Source organism: Meriones unguiculatus, chromosome 4 (assembly GCF_030254825.1).
Source record: "Meriones unguiculatus strain TT.TT164.6M chromosome 4, Bangor_MerUng_6.1, whole genome shotgun sequence".
Taxonomy (NCBI): domain Eukaryota; kingdom Metazoa; phylum Chordata; class Mammalia; order Rodentia; family Muridae; genus Meriones; species Meriones unguiculatus.
Genome location: NC_083352.1, coordinates 95,616,323 through 95,629,409, shown reverse-complemented (window position 1 = coordinate 95,629,409; position 13,087 = coordinate 95,616,323). Strand labels below are relative to the sequence as shown.

Sequence of the window (13,087 nt, the reverse complement as noted above, 5' to 3'; positions counted from 1 at the left end):
TCCATCCCGCCATAGCTTCCTGAGGGCTTGCATTATAGCAGTGTGCCATCATGCCTGGCTCTTATTTGTGTTACCATTTCCCCCAACACTGCAAATGAGTAAGTTTCAATATAAAGTAGGAGAAGTACTGTTAGAAGGTGTAAAGAAAAGAGAAGCCTCTACTTCCTATTTAAGTTGTGAGAAGAGAAGTGAGGGAGAGAAAAGGAACATCAGATAACTACTGGGACAACCCCGTGAGGTAAGCCAGGGAAATACTGCTATCCCATTTTAAGGAGAGGGAGACTGAGGTCCCTGGGGATATTTTGTCCAAGGTTAGAGGCTGATTTAGAAGTGAGTGCTGGATCACAGGACTGGTTAGCCTGTACCCTGAGCCAGCCCTGTCTGCTTCCTGCTTTCACCTACCTCAGCTTGGCTCTTCCTTGTTCTGTTTTAACCTCCCCTGTGACCCTCTGGTGTGGACTAAGCAGCATTATACCTCACCTGTCCAGAATAGGATGGTGACACCTTTGCCCTCCACCCCCAGATCCGCTCTGTGATCAGGAGGAGCCGGGAGACAGGCCACGTACATCCCATGTCCCGGGAACCCTCCCCTCGCCGCAGGCTGGACCCTGCCACCCTGAGCAGGAACCCGTCCCAGGAGCGGCTCATTGCAGAGCTGCAGGGCCGGTTGGGCATCCAGCTGGAGGCAGAGGAGCTGGCAGAGCCCTCTGCCCAGGACTGGCTGACTGAAGGCGTTGTCATCACTGTGCAGCCACGTGGGAGGCAGGCCGGGGGGCAGCTGGTAGAGAAGGTAGCCAGCAAGTGCCGAGACCAGGGCCCAAGTGGGGGTCTGGAGGCTCCCCCAGCCCCAGTGCTGGCTGAAAAGGATTTTGGGGTGGTGGGGTGGTCTCCGTTTTTCATGGCCTAATGCTACAAGGCTGGCCATGTCACTGCCTGCCCTCTCCTGGCTGTAGCTGAATTCTTACCTTCCTGTCTCTTTCCCTCTTCTTCCCAGGTGGTCTACCCTCCTGACTCCCCCATCCCCCTGAGAAGAACTGTCTCTGTTGTGGCTCCTTCTCCTCCTGTCCCTTTGCTCCAGCATCACACTTCGGCCAGCTCTCCTCTCCAGCCCAGCCTGCCCAGTCCCTCCTGTCTAGGGCCATTGGCTGGTGCCTCTCCTTCTTCTGGGGTCCAGAGTGCAGGGGGAAAGCCCCAGGAGGAGGGCAGGCGTAGCCCTCCTGCTCTCGCTCCTGTACCCCACAGCGTGCGGTCTGTGGGCTGCCAGACCAATGAGGACTCACTCTTCAGCCCGACCCAGGCAGGCCTCCCAGGGGTCCTGGCACTTGCCCCGCCTGTGCCCTGCCTCATCCCCGAGCCACCTCCCCACTCTGTGAGGGTGTTGCAGAGGCACGAATCCACACAAGCACAGAGGGCTCTGTCCTCCACCCTCAGCCCTGACACATTAGCTGAGTCCTTCCTTACAGCCTGACCCTGGGTCCTCCTGAGCCCATATGTAGCCATCACCTCAGGAAATCACCCCCACCCCATTCCCGGCCTTTTCCCTCAGGTACTGTCACCAGAGGAGGCCATCCCCACACATGAAAATATAAACCACCTCAGCCTGCACTTGTCAAGGCTTTGGTGTTTACCACCTTCACCCGTGCCCCATGCCCACCCTGTCTCCCTCTCCTCCCAGGCCTCTCTCAGGTCTCAGGTTCTTTTGTTCTAGAGATACTCTCTCTCTCTCTCTCTCTCTCTCTCTCTCTCTCTCTCTCTTAATTTTTGCTCTTGCCAGTAGGGACAAATCCTCTGACCCTTTGTCAAATAATGAGGCCTCTTCTTAATCTTAGTTTTTGAACAATGTCTTCTCCCCCTTTCTCTCCATCTAAGATGCACGGCCTGGAACAGAGAGCGGACGGAGAGCGGCAGTGGGCAGCCGGCTGGGCCCCCAGCAGCAGGCAGAGCAGCCCTGAAGGGCAGGACGAGGGAGGGGTCAGTGCTTGGGCTGGGGTCTGCATTCTTGCTTGGCATGTTGGCATGAGGGCTTGGTCATCCAGGTGGGTGCTAGAAACCCTCCTCGACCCTGAGAGCGCCTGCTGATGTTGTCACTCTTCCCCCAGGACACTGTACCTTCTTTCTGTCTCGGGCAGCTTGTCTGTTCAGGATGGAAAGGCCTCATGGGTGCTATGCTGTGAGTTGCCTACCTTAGGCCCTGGAAATCTGACTAGCTTTCTCTGTGCCCATAGTTCATGGCCCAGGGGAAAACTGGGAGCAGCTCACCCCCTGGGGGACTCTCAAAGCCGGGGAGCCAGCTTGACAGCATGTTGGGAAGTCTGCAGTCTGACCTGAACAAGTTGGGGGTCGCCACAGTTGCCAAAGGGGTTTGTGGGGCCTGCAAGAAGCCCATCGCTGGCCAGGTAAGAAGCAGGGAAGGGAGGTAGACACCCTAACTTCTGCTCCTGACCTCACCCTGAGTGACTGTGTCTGTCGCCTCAGGTTGTGACCGCCATGGGCAAGACGTGGCACCCCGAGCACTTTGTCTGCACCCACTGCCAGGAAGAGATTGGGTCCCGGAACTTCTTTGAGCGGGATGGGCAGCCCTACTGTGAAAAAGACTATCATAGTCTCTTCTCGCCACGCTGTTACTACTGCAACGGGCCCATCCTGGATGTGAGCGCATGTGTGCTGGGCTGTGGGACCCAGCAGCTGGGGGGTTGGTCTAGAGATGAGCGCATGTGTGGTGGGTGGTGGGCTGCGGCAGCTGGGTCATCTTTCTGGACTCTGGGCCCTATCTGCTCTTTTCGTCTTCCGTAGCCCTCGGTTCTCTGTTCAGAGAAATGTAAACCCCCAGGCTTACGCAGACAGGAAATGGTAGGGCTGAGAGTCTGACCTGGTGAGTCACAGCAGCCCTGATACACATTAGGTAGCTCCACCTCCCTTCTGCCTCCCATCCTGGCATCCTGCCACTGAGGCCCAGGCATCAGGAGCCCTATAGACAATGGGCTGGGTGCCAGTGGTCTCACTTTCCATGGTCTGTGAAGTGGGGAGCCTGCCCCTTTACTTACAAAATAGGAGTCACGAGAAAACACGAGACCCTATGAGTCTGAGCCCAGAGGTCTGAAGAAGAGATGTGTATGTGTGTCTATCATGTCCTTCAGCCACTCTGAGTACTTAGTATTTGCAATTAGGGAAGGCCCCCCCTGGAATACTCTGCTCTGTCCCTGCCTGTGAGCAGGGTGAGGTGGGATGGAGAACCTTGTCCATGGTGCCTTTTTCTGCTCTCACAGAAAGTGGTGACAGCGCTTGACCGGACATGGCACCCGGAGCACTTCTTCTGTGCCCAGTGTGGAGCCTTCTTTGGTCCAGAAGGTATGGCTGGGCTGGAAGGCATGCCTGTCACGTTCTGGGATGTCCTGGAGGGAGGAGGGAGGTCCTGCTGATGGTGGAGTCAGGGTGGCTTCGTGACTAGAGGCCCTCAAATCTACCCCTAAACCCCGGATCTTCAGGGTTCCACGAGAAGGACGGCAAAGCCTACTGTCGGAAAGATTATTTCGATATGTTTGCCCCCAAGTGTGGCGGCTGTGCCCGAGCCATCCTGGAGAACTATATTTCGGCCCTCAACACCCTCTGGCACCCCGAATGCTTTGTGTGCAGGGTAAGGTGCTTGCACTGCAGCTGAGGGGCTGGGAGCTCTCAGGGAGCGAGCAGGGGTGGGTTGTGTGTGTGTGCTTCTTCAAGTCCTAAACCAGGGTTGAGATAAGGAGCAACGTGTGTCGTGCCCTGACGTGGACGCCTCAGGAGTGGTCATCCTGAGTAGAGCGTGTGAGGGTCAAATAAGCCGACACAAATCCACAGAGGTGGGCGGTGCTTCCAAGCTGAGCAGGGGCTCAGGGAGCCCCACAGGCACAGCAGGGACACAGCAAAGGCTTTTGGACAGGTACACCCAGGGAGGCCTTGGCTGCAGGCCTGAGCCTTTCATACCTGCCTGTGCACGCTAACCTCCAGGTGGGGCTCCAGGGTGCAGACTTAAGCTGCTCCCCCCTCTTAAATTGTGTCAGTCTCTGGCAACAGCTTTCTGAGTACCTGCTTAAATCGAGAACTCAGGCTTCGGAATGTCGACCATACAGCTTAGTAGTGAGCGTGGTTGGGTCACATCACTTCACAGCTCTTCTTCCTCCAGGGGAAGAGTAAGCGTTTAGCCCAGCTCATAGGAAATGGTGACCAAGTAGGGGTCCTGACAAGGGCTTTGAGTAGCCCCCAGGACAACTCCTGAGGCTGTCTCTCCTCTGCCTGGCAGGAATGCTTCACACCGTTCGTCAATGGCAGCTTCTTCGAGCACGACGGGCAGCCGTACTGCGAGGTGCACTACCACGAGCGCCGTGGCTCGCTGTGCTCGGGTTGCCAGAAGCCCATCACCGGCCGCTGCATCACCGCCATGGCCAAGAAGTTCCACCCCGAGCACTTTGTCTGTGCCTTCTGCCTCAAGCAGCTCAACAAGGGCACCTTCAAAGAGCAGAACGACAAGCCTTACTGCCAGAGCTGCTTCCTGAAGCTCTTCTGTTAGGCCACTCCTGCCACCGCCGCTCCCCAGCCAGTGCCAGCCACTGCTCCCGTGACCCAGGGGTGACAATCCAACAGAAACTGGAACCTCAGACGTGCTGCCCGTTTCTCACCCCTACCAGAGCTAAGGGGCCTCCCTCTCCTCCCGTGGCTCTGGGCTCTGGGCTCTGTGCACTTCACCAGAGTTGGCAGCTGTAGCCTTGTCGTCTCCTTGTGTGTCCCACACCGAAGTCCCTCATACTCACCTATTAGCAGTGGGGTGAGAGGGGAGGGCAGAGCGGGTCAGCTCAAGGCTCTTTTTATCCTTCTTCCAACCTAATTACCCTAGTGTATTGGGGACACTGGGCCCCCTCTAGACAATGCCAGCATAAACTCACCCATGGGCCACCTAAGGCACTTGGGTTCCACCGCGCAGTCTCCCAGGGTCTGGGTGACTGCCTCATTGATACCTGCCCCAGTTCTCCGAGAAAGCCTTCTTCAGCAATAATGTTTTATATGGACACATTCTCCATCTCTGGGGACAGCGTGAGGTGGGGGAGGTCACCCAGGCCTCAGCACTGTACCGATTTTGATAGATTTCTACACTGAGATTCAACTTCTTATCGCTCAAGTTGCTTTTACTTCTCTCTACAAGATAATTTTGAAGAGATTTAAAGAACGTCTGCTTTTGTATTCTTGTCTTTGTCCACTGCCACTGGTTCTGCCAGTGGCCTTGGTTTTGGTGTGGACTTTGCTTTGTACTGAGGGCTTGGGATTGGGAAACAATTTGTATCTTATTTTATTTCTTAGCACATGTGAGTTGGGGTCAACTCTGAGACCCCTTCTGTAACTTCACAGCTCCCTAGGACTGTTTTTAAACTGCTGTATTTTCAAGTCCTTCCCTTACTGCCCAAGTCAAGAGGCTCTACATTAAGAACTGGACTAAGGGTGTCCAGCCCTTTTGGGCCTGGAATTCTAAACCTCGCGTGTCCTATTCTCAAGGGAGGAAAATAGGACAGTACACAAGAAAGTCTGCTTCCTGCCTAAGTAAGCCACCAGGAGCCAGCTTCTGCTCCCCCCAAACTTTCGGGAACAAGGAGAACCCACCGACCATTCTCAGCTGCCTCATTGCTTCTCTGGGCTTCTTCCTTCTGCCTTCTCAGGAAAGCTGGTGTCTGATTTTGACCAGGAAGACCTTAAAAAGGCCTCTGGTCTCCATTCTACTGGGTGCATCTCTTGCTCAAACTTCCTGGTTGCTGGGGCAAAGGTTGCTCCCTTTCACAGGTGGGGTTCGTGCTTGGGGAGAGGGGTTCTCGGAAGAATGCCCCAAGTTGGTACAAGTTGGCCTGGTAGGATTTAGGGCAGAGGGAAAAGATCCTGTTAGAGCAATGGGAAGCCCCATAGCTCCTATTCTAAAGGATGAAACAGGAGTGGTCAGCTTGGAAATGGCCCTCTAGAAGGATCCATAGGCAGGGGACCTAGACATGGCATCAGCTTCCTAGGAGAAGCCTAGTGTGATGGAGTCCCAGAAAAGAATCCTCAGCAGTAGCCCAGAGCCAGGAAGGTCCGCTTGGGTGCTCCAGGGTCTCACATCGGCAATTCCACCCACAGGCCTTATTGCTCTGTTTACAGTGACCTGCTCCAGGCCCCTCTCCAAGAAGACACTGGGGTATCTGGACGGCTATTCTCTGGGTCAATGGATATGTGATTATTTGATTTGTTGTTGTTTTTTCCCCCCTATAAACTTCTAACCTGGCCTTTTCCATTTCAATTCCTGTGATTTATGCCAATAAAGTTTGCCATTATTTTCACTCATGCTGGTGTTATTTCTTGGAAATTTGATCTAGTTGCCGCAGTGGTGAGAACAGAATAGCTCTAGACTCAAAAGTCCTACAGAGAAGGCAAGTCAAGTTCCCTTCCTGGAGCCCCAATGCCAGAGAATGGGATCCTGTGGCTGTGGGTCCTCCCAGCTCCAGTATAAGCACAGGGGCCGCCGGGCAGGTCCTCCTCTTGGGCTGTCTTGTGGATTTCCTGAGTGTGTCCCCATGGTCCTGTGGGTGGCCTTCCACTCACTGATCATGAGAAAGAAGAGAAAGGAAATAACAAGGTCCCAGAGAACACCTTAGTCTGATCTCTTCCCTGTGGAATGCCACAGACTTCCAGCTGCTGGTCGGTCTCTACTGCCCCCTTGTGGGCATGTCCAGATACGCATGTTTTCTCCTGTCAGATCCCAAAGCTGGATGGGTGGTTTCATTCCACCATAAGCTGTGGCTTCACAGTCTCCATGTTTCAGCATGGCAAATGCTTTTCTGGATGATGACTCTATCACTGTGAGCTTGGAAGTGACCATGACCTTTGACACCTCTCTGAAATAATGGCTTGGTTTCTCTTGCCAACCCTCGGTTTTCATCCTTACAGGAATGAGTGTGATTGGCTTTCTCAGTAATGCTCTGTGGATACTTTCAAATGCTACTGAATATAGGTTTGCATCACTTCTAATGGCTTCATGACATTATATTGGTATACTACAATCAGGGATGGTATTTATATTGCCAAGATAACTTTGGAAATGAGCCGGGATCACATGTATGGCTTGGAAAAACACATTTAGAGAAAGACGGTTGTAGAGTTTGGATTAGACTGTGTGAGGCCCATGGGCTGTGAACCTGTTCTTAGATCCTACTTCTCAAATCATGAGATGGGTTAACCTCTCCGGGAGTTGTCTCGTGGATAAAGCATTGCACCTCAGGACTGAGGGAGAGCGTAACATCAGGGACATGCACAAAGCACTTAGCACGGGGCTGAGTGTGCGGAAGCCTGTTGCTAAAGAGCGACCTCAGCAGTCACCGACTCCAGCAGCTCTGGGGTGATCTTCAAAGGCACCAGGAAGCTCTAGAATGCTAGACTGCTTGCCCAGCATGAACAAGGCCCTGTGCTCAATATCTCCCAATATATATATATATATACACACACATTTATTTATATATATATGGGTATTTATTTATTCATGGGTCCGGGGAGATGGCTCAGCAGTTAAGAACAAACACTGCTCTTCCAAAGGCCCTTATTTCAGCTCTCAGACAATGTTTGACAGCTTCCAAACGCAGGTAACTCTAATTCTAGAGGTCCCGACCTCCTCGGACCTCCTTGGACAGCCTCACGCATGTGGCATGTGTTGGCTCACACTCACACAAACACATGGATACACATGAAACCTTTAAAACCCCACATTCCTGAGTCTTACGCAGTAGACTGCCTGGATGGGGGCTGGGAGTGCTTGTGTTTGTGAAGTAGCACTAAGCTGGCCCCCGCTGGCGAGCCTAGGGGAAGGGAGCATTTTCAGAAGCAGAACTGGGGCCCATGGTTGTAGTGAGTGTTTGTTGGTCACACGTGGTGAAGACATGCTCGGGAGAGATTCTGACTTGCTCAGGGAAAGAGTGGAGACAGGAAGAAAAGCCCTTCCAGCCTTAGGATCTTTCATCTGAGAAATATTGTTGGAGCTTGCTGTGATGGGACACGTGGTTATTGGAGAGCTTGAGGCAGAGGGCAAGGCTCCATCAGGCTACAGAGTGAGACTTTGCCAAAGACCAAGCAAAACCATTGTCCAAATAAATGTTGAATGAACATATATAAGAAGCTAACATGTATTGATTTCCTCCTGTATCTCAGGAAGGACAGGCAGATGCTCAACAAAGCAGAAGTGCTTTTCCTAAGGCAACACAGCTTGTGATTAAACAAAGTTACGGATCTGGGTCATCCGGCCACATACCCTGCATTTGCCCATTCAACAAATACTTATATGCCTGCTGTCTGGTAGGCACAGAGCAAAATCTCTGCCTTTATTGAGCTTCCATTCCTGCAGGGAGAGGCTGGCAATGTGATAAATTATACAGTGAGTTAGACGATCTAAGTGCTGTCGGGGAAGGCAGGAGAGAGAGACAGTCGGTTTAATTTTGCTCCCTCCCTTGAAATTTGAAATCAACAGTAAGGTCAAGTTCCTCAACTTGAGTAGATGGCATTTGCAGCAAGACTTGGAGGGGGTGAGTTTCTCTGGCCAGTTCCAGCGAACACCATTCCAGAAAGACGAAGAAGCTGAAGTAAGAGTGTACTCTGGAAAAACAGCAAAGTGCTCAGACTGGAGACAAACACTTAACTTCAGTAGGAAAGTAAGAAACGAGGTTGCAGGGTGAAGGTGGGAATGGTCCTGTGGGAACTTCTCAAAAGGTTCAGGCTGTTACTCAGAGAAAACGGGAACCTTTGATGTATTCTGTGCAGATGAGAACGTAGGTTTTGAAAGGAAGAACAAGAGGAGACAGGAGCATCTGCTGTGATTTCTCAGCAGTTGGTTTTACTGTGTGGTTTGCTGTACTGGCTCGGTGACGCTGCGATGCGGCTCCAGCCCAGCAGAGGGCAGCAAGCCCGGGAGTGAAACAGGGTGAATTCTTTCCTCAGTCTACTTGCGGGAGTGACAGCGCTGTCACCCAATGACTGCTTACGTTAGTTGAGTGAGGCGGGACGGTTGGTGACGCCAGCGAATAGGTATGGACATCGTCATCAGTTTAGGCGGCCTCCCGGTCCCCATATAAAAGCGCGCGCGGGCGCGCGGCCTTTCTCTCGCCAGGCGTCCTCAGTAGAGGTTTGTCGTTCCTCCGTGTGTTTGTGTGAGGGCGGCAGGAACATGGGCTCTCTGGGGTCGGGAGCGGCGGCCTCGGGGCGGTTAGGGAGGCAGGCGCGGGCCGGCTGCCCTGTTCCGCCCGCGGCCTCGCCCGCGCTTTGGCGGCAGCCCCGGGCCTAGCGCCCGCGTGGCCGCCTTGGCCTGGGCCTCGGACCGGGGACTGGTGTCGGTGACCGGGCTAATGGTGCCCTTCTCTTCCCAGTGACATCGTCTTTAAACCCTGCGTGGCAATCCCTGACGCACCGCCGTGATGCCCAGGGAAGACAGGGCGACCTGGAAGTCCAACTACTTCCTTAAAATCATCGTAAGTGTGGAGCTGGTCGTGGGCTAGCCGCTTCCGCCCCGGGCGTCGCGCGCAGTCTGGAGAAACTAATGGCAGGCTCCCCCGTTCCAGAACTAGCTCACTCAACGAATGGCTCAACCCTTGGCGTCTGTGCAAAGGGCCGAATCGAGTGATTCATTTTAAGGAGGTGTGTTGCACACCTGAGACCGGCCAGTCAAGCTGGTGTCCAGTCATTTGCCTTTAAGTCAAAGGCCTTTGAGCCGTTTTCAGTCACTTTTTTTTTTTTTTAAATGTGTTTTATTTTCCATGATGAGTCTCAGACACAAAGGTCTTAGGTAACAGTAGTAAATTTCACAATGTATTAACCCGATCAGCCCTATAATAGTGTGTTTTCTGTGCTTTAGGTCAGTGTCTTCCCTCTGTCATTTTAGTCAGCAGGCTTGCCTTCTTAAAAATTAAGGCAGGGCTCCTCCGTGTGGCTCAGGCTGGCCTGGAGTCAGCAGTTAAGGCCTTACCTATCATTACATGTGTGTGCCACCACACCCAGCTGAAAGTTAATTTTGGCTGTGACAAAAAGTTTGTACCATTCATAACTAGCAAGCCAGTCTGGATCAAATCTGACATGTTAAGCTCAGGTGGCCGGTTTCTAGTGAGAAGCCGGATAGAAAAGGAGTGGCAACTAGTGGTTGGGGTTTTTTTTTTTACACTGTTTGTTATCTTCTCAACTTGATTTCTTTCTGACTTGCTTTGTAGCAACTTTTGGATGATTACCCAAAATGCTTCATTGTGGGAGCAGACAATGTGGGCTCCAAGCAGATGCAGCAGATCCGCATGTCCCTCCGCGGGAAGGCCGTCGTGCTGATGGGCAAGAACACCATGATGCGCAAGGCCATCAGGGGCCACCTGGAGAACAACCCAGCTCTGGAGAAGTCAGTCATGCTCCTGGCAGCGCTGTCCTCCCCAGAGCCCCTCTCCCTTCCCAGGTGATTTCAGTCTTTAAATTTCTCTTTGCAGACTGCTGCCCCACATCCGGGGGAATGTGGGCTTTGTCTTCACCAAGGAGGACCTCACTGAGATCAGGGACATGCTGCTGGCCAATAAGGTAAGGGGACAGTCAGATGAATAAAAGATTTAGCCATCTTCAGGTTTACCAGTGGGAGACTTTCTCACTGTTCAATGTCTTTGTTCTCTTCAGGTACCGGCTGCTGCTCGAGCTGGTGCCATCGCCCCGTGTGAGGTCACTGTGCCAGCTCAGAACACTGGTCTAGGACCTGAGAAGACCTCGTTCTTCCAGGCTTTGGGCATCACCACTAAAATCTCCAGAGGCACCATTGAAATTCTGGTGAGTAGACCTGGCTGGATTTGGGGGAGGCTGTGGGCCTACTGTATATCCAGATGGTAACTGCCTGCTGTTCTCTCCTCAGAGTGATGTGCAGCTGATCAAAACTGGAGACAAAGTGGGAGCCAGTGAGGCCACGTTGCTGAACATGTTGAACATCTCCCCCTTCTCCTTCGGGCTGATCATCCAGCAGGTGTTTGACAATGGCAGCATCTATAACCCAGAAGTGCTTGACATCACAGAGCAGACTCTGCACACTCGCTTCCTAGAGGTATGTCATGTCGCCTGGCTCCTTCCACCTAAATGCTGGGACATGACAGATACAGTATATGGCATCTTCAGCTTGTCCATTTTCTCATCTGAGGGGTGGGGTTCAGTGGATTGTATGTGCCAGGCTTCTAAAGGGTTATTATGGCCTGTAATGATGAAACACTGGGCGTGGTGGCACACATCTTCAGTCCTAGCAGAGGCAGGCTGTCTTGAGTTTGAGACCATCTGGTCTATGTGTTCCAAGACAGCCAGGTCCAAGTAAGACAGCCATACTGTCTCAAAGCCAAAAAAAAAGAAACATCTTCAGGAGAAAGTTTTTCTGTGCTGGAGATTGAGGCTCTCATGCTGGAGGTTGAGATTTGAAGTAGTGAGTCCAAGGGGAAATGTGAAAGGTGTGTTGAGCAGGTCTAATAGCGTTTGTATTGCATCGTGAATTGGCAGTAACAGCCTTTATAGGGTTACAGGAGGATGTGTGTACTTTAATGCAGCGACACTATTTTATATGTACATGACTTGAATCCAAATTGTTATTTGCTATGGGTCTAAGGCCCTAATCCAAGGGATCCCTGTACTCCAGTAGCTCTATTACAAGTTTCACTGCTGGTAAATCACATCTGGAAAGAGTTTAATATTTTAGCTGCTAGTGCTCAGTAACTGTTAACAGTTACACTTTAAGAAATGACATAGCATACTTAACACCCAGGTTAGGAGTAAGGTAACATAACACATAGACTGATGGGTCTTGGCCCTGGCAGGAGCATCTGGTGTGAGGGCTTTGAGACTGAGAGTACAAACTCATGCTAATTCTTGTCTCCTCATACAGGGTGTCCGCAATGTTGCCAGCGTTTGTCTTCAAATTGGTTACCCAACTGTTGCCTCAGTGCCGCACTCTATCATCAATGGGTACAAGCGGGTCCTGGCTTTGTCTGTGGAGACTGACTACACTTTCCCACTTGCTGAGAAGGTAAAGATGACCATAGTGGCCTGACAGCAGGGTGACAAATGGCAGTCTGCTGAGTCAGTGCATTCATACTCTATATTCTTTTCACACAGTGGGTATCTTATGAGGCAAAGCTAGCCTTAAACTGATTGGGTGACTTTCAAGTGCTCAAGTTAAAAGTATATGCACCACCAGGTTTGGATGGGTTTGTGGTGCTGGGGCTTCCTCTTAGACAGGCTCTCTAACAACTGAGGCAATTAATGCATGCCCAGTACACAGTTAAGTAAGACTACACCTGTATATCAGGATTGCTGCAAGTTTGAGCCTGCCCTGAGCTAGAGGTGTTAATAAGAAAGGGGAAATGCATCTTTTAGAGATGGGGACAAGGGTATGCCTGTCCTCACCTCAGAAGGTGGATGGTGGACTCCAGTTTAAAAGAGCTGGGCCTAAGTGGCCCACCCAACAGGTGTGCTCAAGATCCCACTGGAAGCTACACTCACTAGCTGTGACCTTGCTGGTGGGTGGGAGCTACACATGTAGGTATGGATGGTAAAATGGATGATCATTTGAGCATCTTTCTCCTTCAAGGTCAAGGCCTTCTTGGCTGATCCATCTGCATTTGCAGCTGCTGCCCCTGTGGCTGCAGCCACCACTGCTGCTCCTACTGCTGCTGCTGCTCCAGCCAAGGCTGAAGCCAAGGAAGAGTCGGAGGAATCAGATGAGGATATGGGATTTGGTCTCTTTGATTAAATCACCTCCCAAAGCAACCAGTTGAACTAGCTTATTTTGAAAAACATGGAAATAAAGGCTTACTTAAAAGTTTGTCTGGGTTCATTTATTTTGTACTTAAGTGGGGTTAAAAAAAATAATAAAGACCTTAGTGTTTAGGGAGATATTTTGTGTTGGTATCATCTTTGTTCTAAATAAAGCTACTTTTGGGGGGACGGGTTAGAGACCGGGTTTTTCTTTATCCTTGGCTGTCCTAAGCTAGCTTTGTAGACCAGGCTGTCTTGAAACACTACCAGCCTTTTTTTTTTTTTTTTTTGAACCAGGGTCTCTGAC

At 51.7% G+C, this 13,087-nt stretch overlaps 2 protein-coding genes across 7 annotated transcripts in view; both read left to right on the top strand.

Annotated features, from left to right (window-relative positions):
* Pxn (paxillin) overlaps positions 1–6,333 on the top strand; it is a 48,192-nt gene extending 41,859 nt beyond the window's left edge. For 3 of the 6 annotated variants that reach the window (XM_021631789.2, XM_021631787.2, XM_060382554.1), the window contains 6 exons: positions 1,870–1,971; positions 2,226–2,396; positions 2,476–2,649; positions 3,267–3,348; positions 3,486–3,634; positions 4,277–6,333. In XM_021631789.2, coding sequence (XP_021487464.1) covers positions 1,870–1,971; positions 2,226–2,396; positions 2,476–2,649; positions 3,267–3,348; positions 3,486–3,634; positions 4,277–4,543 — 945 coding nt within the window. In that variant the 3' untranslated portion in view covers positions 4,544–6,333. Of the gene's footprint in view, positions 1–523; positions 791–994; positions 1,376–1,869; positions 1,972–2,225; positions 2,397–2,475; positions 2,650–3,266; positions 3,349–3,485; positions 3,635–4,276 lie in introns of all 6 variants that reach the window. The other 3 variants (XM_021631788.2, XM_060382553.1, XM_060382555.1) reach the window with 2 other exon arrangements.
* Positions 6,334–9,099: 2,766 nt separating this feature from the next.
* Positions 9,100–12,847, top strand: Rplp0 (ribosomal protein lateral stalk subunit P0). The gene is made up of 8 exons (XM_021631810.2): positions 9,100–9,154; positions 9,396–9,497; positions 10,230–10,405; positions 10,491–10,578; positions 10,672–10,818; positions 10,901–11,086; positions 11,909–12,049; positions 12,614–12,847. The coding sequence occupies exons 2-8, from the start codon at positions 9,444–9,446 to the stop codon at positions 12,773–12,775; spliced, it is 954 nt and encodes a 317-aa protein (XP_021487485.1). The 5' UTR covers positions 9,100–9,154; positions 9,396–9,443; the 3' UTR covers positions 12,776–12,847.
* The last annotated feature ends 240 nt before the right edge of the window (positions 12,848–13,087 follow it).

What these genes read in the sequence shown, in the direction of transcription:
- Rplp0 (XM_021631810.2), top strand. Translation starts at nt 9,444, where the DNA reads ATGCCCAGGGAAGACAGGGCGACCTGGAAGTCCAACTACTTCCTTAAA. An exon ending in AACAACCCAGCTCTGGAGAA is followed by an intron (nt 10,406 to 10,490) that starts GTCAGTCATGCT and finishes TTCTCTTTGCAG; the next exon opens with ACTGCTGCCCCACATCCGGG. An exon ending in TGCACACTCGCTTCCTAGAG is followed by an intron (nt 11,087 to 11,908) that starts GTATGTCATGTC and finishes CTCCTCATACAG; the next exon opens with GGTGTCCGCAATGTTGCCAG.